Source organism: Microtus ochrogaster, chromosome 7 (assembly GCF_000317375.1).
Source record: "Microtus ochrogaster isolate Prairie Vole_2 chromosome 7, MicOch1.0, whole genome shotgun sequence".
In the NCBI taxonomy this organism is placed as follows: Eukaryota; Metazoa; Chordata; class Mammalia; order Rodentia; family Cricetidae; genus Microtus; species Microtus ochrogaster.
The window spans coordinates 32,877,651-32,885,684 of record NC_022014.1 but is presented as its reverse complement, the minus strand read 5'-3'; the positions used below and the strand labels follow the sequence as shown (position 1 = coordinate 32,885,684).

The following is an 8,034-nucleotide window of genomic DNA, read 5'->3' as shown; positions in this document are numbered from 1 at the left end:
TCTCTCTACACACACATGTACACCTATCTCTCTCTACACACACATGTACACCTATCTCTTTCTCTACACACCCATGTACATGTACATCTATCTCTCTCTACACACCCATGTACATGTACATCTATCTCTTTCTCTGTCTTCTAATCTTTTTCTCCCCCTTAGTATTGGGGATTGAACCGGGGTCTTATGCATGCTAGACAAGCACTCTACCACTGAGCTACAGAGCTGTCCCTGTAGATCTTTTATTTATTTACTTATTGAGACAGGATTTCACTTTGTAGCCCTGGCTGGCTTGGAACTTGCTATGAAGACCAGGCTGGCCTTGAACTCACTGAGATCTGCCTCCTGAGTGCTGGGATTAAAGGTGTCCACCACTGCCCAGCAATTTTATCATTTTTTTTAAAAAAGAAAACAAACTCTCCTTTTTTCACTTTACATACCAATCCCAGCTCCCACTCCCTCTTCTCCTTCCACACTTAATTTGTAAGCCAGCTCTCTAGGTCTTAAAGAAATTCAATCCATCACAAGTAGCAATCTTTGTGATCCTAGACTTTGAGGTCTCTAAGAGTACCTTCATAAAGACACTCCTACAACAGGTCAGACAATGCATTTGTGGTGTTCCGGTTTTGCATTTAAATATTTGAGAAATTTAAGCTATACTTTCATCAAAGTATGAGGAATCTGGTTTACTTTTCTCCAAATGGCTTTCTTTTCAGCCCCAATAAATCATGTCCTTGAGCATCAAACTGCTTCATCACTACAGACGGGAGAAAGGCTTGTATCCCAGAACACTACTGGAGGAGACCACTGCTCTGGCAGATCAGAGTCTCCTCTAGGTTCGGATGTTGAACCCAAATCTTCGGTATCTTAGAATATGACTGGATTTGAACGCAGACCTTTACAGAGGAAATTCTGTGGTAATGGGGCCATTAAAGTTGGCCCCAATCCAATCTTATTAGTGAAGAAGAGGAGGTTTGGGTACACACAAGAAAGGAAACAAGGCCACATGAGGACATAGTTGAGGAAGTGGCCTGCTGCAAGAAAGAAGTGATGCCTCAGAGACAATCACACCCACCTGTACCTTAGTGGGGACTCTAGTTTGCAGGTATATGAGGACATGGCTTTCTCTTACAAGTTACCTGGGTACTGGAGTTTCGTTATAGTGGTCTTAGCAGAGGATGTACAGGATGCCCTCCTCCTGGCTGTTAGCAGATCTGTTTGCCCTAAATGGTCCTCAGTGAAACCCACTTGGGTTAAAGTATGGTGGACACGGTTTGTCTCCTCCCCAGTCTTCCCAACCCTTCTTGCCCTTCTCTCCTTCTTTTAGACTCACAGCAGCCAGCTACACGAACCCCAGCTTCCCCTCACGGAGGTGAAAACATAGCAGTAATAGACTTGGGTCAAGGTTTCAAAAGTGTGGGTGAAAAGGCGAGCTCTGGCTTTGCCTCTCCTGACCTGCAGAGCTGTAAGAACAGAAGAACCAACTGCAAAACAATTCTGAGGAGTGGGACAAGGCATGATGGGATGTATACCCAATAACCTGAATGTATGCTATGCATGATGGGAGCTGAACCTTGCTTCAGTTCTCCTGTCCATTACTTACACGTCCTGGCTGTGGCCAGAAACAAGGGCATTTTTCTTTCTGGGTGACTCGCTGCTTCCCCTCATCCTCTGATTTTATGTTACACATGGAATGGTGGAAAGGCTAATTAATGTGCTCATTTACATCAAAGTCATTAATGTACCAAACTCCTGGATTTAACTCTGTGCCATGGTTTGAATCTAAAACGTACCCCATGGATTCGTTTTGAAGGCTGCAGATCTCTGGGCAGTAGGTAGGGCCTAGCTGGCGAAAGAAGGCCACTGGGGTCTGTTCTTCACCTCTGCTTCTGACCATGCTCGCTCTGCTTCAGGGTCTATTCCAGTGTGAAGAACATGTCTATCCCATGCTCCCACCATGGACGGAGCTGTTCTATCTACACTGCCTTCCATGCTGTGGGAGCAGAAATCCCTCTGAAACCATCAGCCAAAGCAAGCTCTTCCTAAGCTGTCTCTGTTGGGTATTCTGGTCACAGAGATGTGTCAGCCAACAGCTTCCTAACACTGAATTCCTTTTTCTTTTTTCCGGCATCTGAAGACTGACCTTAGGGGCCTTGTGCATGCCAGGCAAGTGCTCTACCACTGAGCTTACCCATCCCCCTGAGAGTTAGACTTTCCAACCCTTAGTTCATTCTTAGCCATATAATAACTTTTTAACTCCTGTTTGAAGCATATCACTCCCAACGTTTAACAAAAGTCTAGCTCCCTCAGTGTCAGTCAGTTTGCTTTCGCAGAATCAGTCCCTGCCTGAGGTGTGAATGTTGGGTAAGTACCCAGCTTTTCTACCCTAATCTTCCAAAGCTGTTTACTTGTGAGCCCCCTGGTAGCTCCAGTTAGACCAATGGTTCTCAACCTGTGGATAGTTGTCCCCAGACCAAATGTCTACATTGCAATTCAGAACAGTAGCACCATTAATGTGATGAAGTAGCCAGGGAATAATTTTATGGTTAGGGGTTATCTCAACATGAAGAACTGTATTAAAGGGTCTCAGCATTAGGAAGGTTGAGAGCCACTGAGTTAGAGGGACCTGGCAGTGCCCTGGGGTGGATGTGGGTTGCAGACACACATCTCTTCTGAGTAGAATTCACTGGTCTCAGAAAAAGATTATCAATAAATTTCACTCTGGTGGCCCATTCTTCAGTCTTCTGTTCCCCCAACATCATGTTAAGACCCCCTCCCCACTTTGCCTTTGGTTCTTCTCAAACCCATATGCCAGTCACCCTAGTTTGTTTTCTGCATTAATTTCTCACTAGCTTCATAAAACTTCAAGCTTTGCGCTTGAAGCATTTAGTGTCCATTATCACTGGGACTGGAGGCCTTCACCATGATAGAAGTGTGGCTGCCCAGAGGGGCTCTGGTTGGTAGCTGAGTAGAAAGGTGTTTTGCAATTAACCACAGCATCATTCTTTACTTTGCCCACAAAAATCCAGAAGTTGGTATCAACGCCCCCATGCACTTGCTGCTCAGCCCCGAGCTTCCCTCATTTCAACAGCCTGGCTAAACGAAATCTGACTTTGAACTGGCAAGGCCATCTGCTAATGTTATCGGAAGAAGGCGTCTTCTTGCAAGCCTTGGGGGTCCCCAAACTATCGCAGGCAATACCCACCACGCACCTTTTCTTCCCTTGTAATGCCGGCTCCATCTCCAACTTGGTGGTCCCGAGGCTGCATCTCCAGCACCGTTCGGAAGAGCTTTTCCGATATCTGGGTTAGAAAGCCGATCTCGGCATTCGGGTGGAGACCGTACAGGTAGGGAGACTCTGGGGGCAACTCGGCATCGATATACTGAAACCAAGGGAGAGAGCAGCCAGAGAGTGAGTAACTTGTCTGCAAGGTCTGCTGTGGGACAAGGCACCAAAACTCTGGTGGAGGACCACAAGCATATTTCACCCACTGGGCACAGTTTCCCCCAGTCTGCTCTAGTTGTCATTCTCACTTCACACCAGACCAGTTCCCCATGACTCCCATACAAAATACGCATGTGATTGGGAGAGAGGTGGCAGGCAGCTTGGCTGTAAACTGAAAGGCTCACACTCCCAAGAAAAGGTGGAGATGAAGCATCTTAAAGCACGGTGTCCCCTAAACACATCTCTGGTTCTGGTAGCCACGGATAGACTGCCTAAGAGTCTTGCCGTGTTTATAAAAGTCGCTTTCTTCACCTCCTGTTTTGTGTACCCTTCACAGCCTTTTTTTTTTTTAAAGGTGAAGACTATAACCCCAGTTAAGCTCCTCAAGGGGCTTTGAGATCTCTTGGTGGTGTTACTGACTAGTTTAAATGTTGCTTGTTCTTTAAAGGCAATTTTGTGATTTTCCTTGCATTGCCGGACCCTCGGCAGGGGCCCTGGAACCATCTCTGATCTGGCAGATTCCAGAGAAGTGGAAGGAAAGGATCTACCTTAGCCCTTTAGGAATGTGCCAGGCCCACTACTGTGGGACGCAAGGACCAGGCCTCCTCAGGGATGCTGCTCTGGCAGGTGGATTGTTCACAGACACCAGGGGATGCTCTTGCACCACTATCTCTGGCAAAGCCTCTCAAGGTGGTTAGAACTTTCTTATTTCTCACAAGGAGAACCCTAGTTTTGAATTTCTTCTTTTAGGTATGACTCTTAAGTTTTATAGTTAGATGTTTTTTAAAGTTTCTATGACCACTCTTTTCCCTTAAATTTTGTATAAACTGTGTTAAGTTTTCATTCTTTTGAGACTGCTTTAAAGTCTAAAAATCTTTTTGCCCCCCTCCATTATCTCTCAGTAGATTTCTCATGGCAGGTTAAAAAGAGAGCTGAACGCTTTAAAAATAAATACAACAATAGCACAAGAAAACTGAAATGATAGTAAGAAAAATTTCAGGGAAAAGACCTTTCTTTTATGTGAGTATATATGTCTGTGTCCATAGCAACCAATAGGATATGGGAGGAGAGACTGATCTGGACACAAGACCATTTTTTTTTCTCGAAGTTCTTACCTGAGCGTTTTCCCTGTTGATGTTATTTTTGTCAACATCTTGGATAAAAACAAGTAAATAACTGCCCCACGTGCTATTTGTAGAAAAGATTAACAAACAGAATTGTGGAACCAAACACCAAGGATACAAAGATCCCCATGCTCAATTTCTCTTGAACTTGAGGCTGGAAATCCTGAGCCTCTTGAGTTGAGCAAAGCAAGCTCGGGGCAGAGAGCAAGGTTAAAATATGCTCAGCTCTTCTGGTCATCCTTTTCTGGCCCCAATCTTGCTCCATTGTGAGCATGTGCAGGCTGCACTGTGCAGGGCAGGCAGGAGGAATACTCAGTCCCCCGCCCCCCATGGCAGACAGGAGGAGACCACCACACTGCTGTAAACACAGCAGTACCTCACCTGATGATAACCACTGTAGTCCATGTTGCCCGGAAGTGGGAACCCCGGAGCCAGAAACAGCTCTCCTTCTAGCATTTCCGGCCGAATGAATTCCTCCAGGTAGGTTCTGCAGAGTCTCCTGTCCCAGTCGTCTGTGATGTGGCCCCCGTACATGATCTCACCAAACAGGTAGCGCAAGTCATCATAGGGCACCTGAGTTACAGGAGAGAGAGCAGGAAAGAATGGTTTCCCCACAAGCTTTGGGGCTGGGTACTTCCTGAGATAAAAATGATGTCTTTTAAAACTGCTCCCAGAGCCTGGCAGTATTAGGTACGCTTGGGGCTATCACTAAAGGCTTGAAGAATTATAGCAGGCTTTCCCTAGGAGCCCTTCACACAGGCAATGAATGTCAAATGGAGGAAGTGAGGACTGTGACCCTTTTAAAATCTTCTGACGTTGATAACAGGATCAGTTGTCCCCTTCTGAAAGTTCACAGCCAATAAAAGACAGCTTAGAAGATCTCTGGGGTAAGAGTTAGGGAAGGAAGGCGTTTGAGACCAGCCAACTAACAAAGGGGAGAAGCTAAGAGGCTGGGCTTCCCAGGACCTAGGACTCTAGGCAGGATTTCTCAGGGCGTTTGAGTCTGTGGCCTTGCTGATGCTCCAGACAGTAGGATCCTTGATGGTATGAGCAGTCCCTTAGGTAGAAGACTTTGTTAGCAGGAAGTTTCTCTGAAATGGAAGCAACCAAGAGGAGGCTGACTACAGTATGAATTTGGCCTTTTCTCCACCCGTGGCAAAACCACGGCCACGGGAGGAGCTGTGTGTAGCCCATGAAAGCTCTGCCCCATTGGGAACCTAATCAAGTTGGGTTGGGAACTTGTAGTGAGTATGAGGACTCTTCCTGCCAATCCACAATCCCTGTTCTGCTGGGAGGACATACAGGTGGTCTGAGAAGTATCTGGATGGAGTCTCATGAGGATGACTTTTGGGTTCCTTTGTTTCCTGTGCTCTGACCTCACGGTAGTACTTCTCAGCCTTAGGTCGGTCCTGGGCTTGGGACTTCCTTATCTCACTTGTGTGGGGTCTTAGACCTTCCTCAAGCCACACAACCCTTGTGCATGGGAAGGCCACATTATAATGATCTTCACCCATACCACTTCGCTATACCTTTGTGTTAGCTTCCAGGAAATTGTAGAGCACATTGACAGAGATGGTGAGGTCCCCCGTGTTAAAAGGGTAGGACCGGTTCCATCCCTGCGGCCCAAACTTGCGTCTTTCGGCAACCACTGCGTGAAAGTAACAGAGAGCGAAGAGGATGCTCTTGAACTCCGTCTCCCGGGAACACATTTCCAGAGTGTCCTGGAAGAGAAACATCATTAACAATGCTGACACCGTTTCTGTCACCTGTGGTAGGTGAGGGCGTGGTGAAGATCTGGTTCACACTGGGTAAGGTTATGGTAAGTCATGTTTAGGGTTTGATGCCCGGTAAAGGGACTAGTGGTTGTACTTAGGTGGGGCAAGGGGGGTCACAGAGTTTGAGGCAGTCATGCGGAAGAGATAAGTTCCAGTCCAGCCCCTGAGTTAAAATTCATATTCGGGCTACATACAGTGCATTTGGTCTATGATTTGACTTTGTGCATATGGATTAACTACTTAGGTGCCTGAGCATAGGTAATGCCAGCAGCAGATGGTCTGTGGATATGAATGTCTTATTCATTCTATCAATGTCACTGTGCTCCAGGTAGGTGTGAACCCCTACAGCCTTACCTCTAAACTGTCCTCTCCTGCCCATCATGGAATAAAGATGTGTCCTTCCAGCTATGTGATAAGGGGCTCCTGGCTTCTGTACCGAAGAGCTTCTGAAATGAGGGGGCAGATGGGGACCAGTCTCACAGCACTGAGAGATGGTGGGCCATCTGTGCTCCCCACTGCTCCCCACTGCCCTCATGGCCTGAGCAGGAGAGGTCAAACAGGAGACTGAGTGAACAGTATGGAGGGGTGTGTGACCACAGAGCATGAGGAGGGGCAGAGATGGAGCCCAGGATGAAGGGGAGACAGAATCAACAGGAAGGAAAGGAGCAGCCGCCACTTCAGAGGAAGTGAGATCCTGCTTGGAGGACTTTGAGGAGGATGGCAGTGGTGAAGGACAGAGGATAGTAGGGAGGCGATCTTTGGATCCTTGGGAACAAACAAACACTTTTTTTTTTTTCCTAAATGAGACTCTCTGTTCAGTTTGGAGCAAGATGTAGTAGCTAGAGCCCAAAAAGGTGCTCTCAAGGCTTTCACCACTAGATTCATTCAGTCCCCATACTGGAAGAGCCACTTCCAGGCTGTGTTCACATGCAGGGCCACAGAGGAAACACTGGGAGCTTCTGGCGTTGCTCATGTTCCCATGAGACACTCCTGAACACATGGCATCTCTGTGGTGCCCTCACTGGGTCAGAGGCGGGATGGAGGGTAAAGATATTACCTTGTGAGACATTAACAACTGTTTTCTGGATAGAGCAGTTCTCCATAAACTATAGGATGCTATGTTACTTCTTACACATTTGGGAATAAGAAATCCTGACAACATGTGGGAAAATACCTTCAAGCACAAATGCCTCTAATGCCCAGACTGGCTGACAGTGATAAGTACTCACAAAAAAAGATAGAATATCACCCTCAAATAGTGTAATTATCAGGGAAGCGGGAATGAAAAAGGAGACCAAGGAATTTATGCCCTCATATGGTTAAGGTGGCCTCTGGGGGAGCAGGGTAAATTTACAAAGGCCTTCACTGTAAACAGCGAGCAGCCTCATGAATCTGTCCTTCTCAGACTGAGTTACTTTAGTTACTTAGGGTGTCTATAAACTGTCAATGGACCTTTCGAGGTAGGGACTACGTGGCCAGGAAGAGAGAACATCTCTTCGACTTTATTCCCACTTGAGTAGCCAAGCCTGGACATCAGGAGTGCAGGGAAAGAAGCCTAGGGGCAATGACCCACACTCTGGCTGTGAAGAGGAGATCATGTCCCACAGCCTGGCTGTGAAGAGGAGACCATGTCCCACAGCCTGGCTGTAAAGAGGAGACCATGTCCCACAGCCTGGCTGTGAAGAGGAGA

General features: G+C 47.0%; 1 protein-coding gene across 1 annotated transcript in view; it reads right to left on the bottom strand.

The window, feature by feature from the left end:
• The window catches only part of Dnah9 (dynein axonemal heavy chain 9), a 333,793-nt gene that overhangs the window by 12,177 nt on the left and 313,582 nt on the right, over window positions 1–8,034 (bottom strand). Inside the window, exons 64-66 of the mRNA XM_005349858.2 lie at window positions 6,099–6,290; window positions 4,951–5,142; window positions 3,213–3,383 (exon numbers count right to left, since the gene is read on the bottom strand). Of these exons, the coding sequence (XP_005349915.1) occupies window positions 3,213–3,383; window positions 4,951–5,142; window positions 6,099–6,290 (555 nt within the window). The remainder of the gene's footprint in view (window positions 1–3,212; window positions 3,384–4,950; window positions 5,143–6,098; window positions 6,291–8,034) is intronic.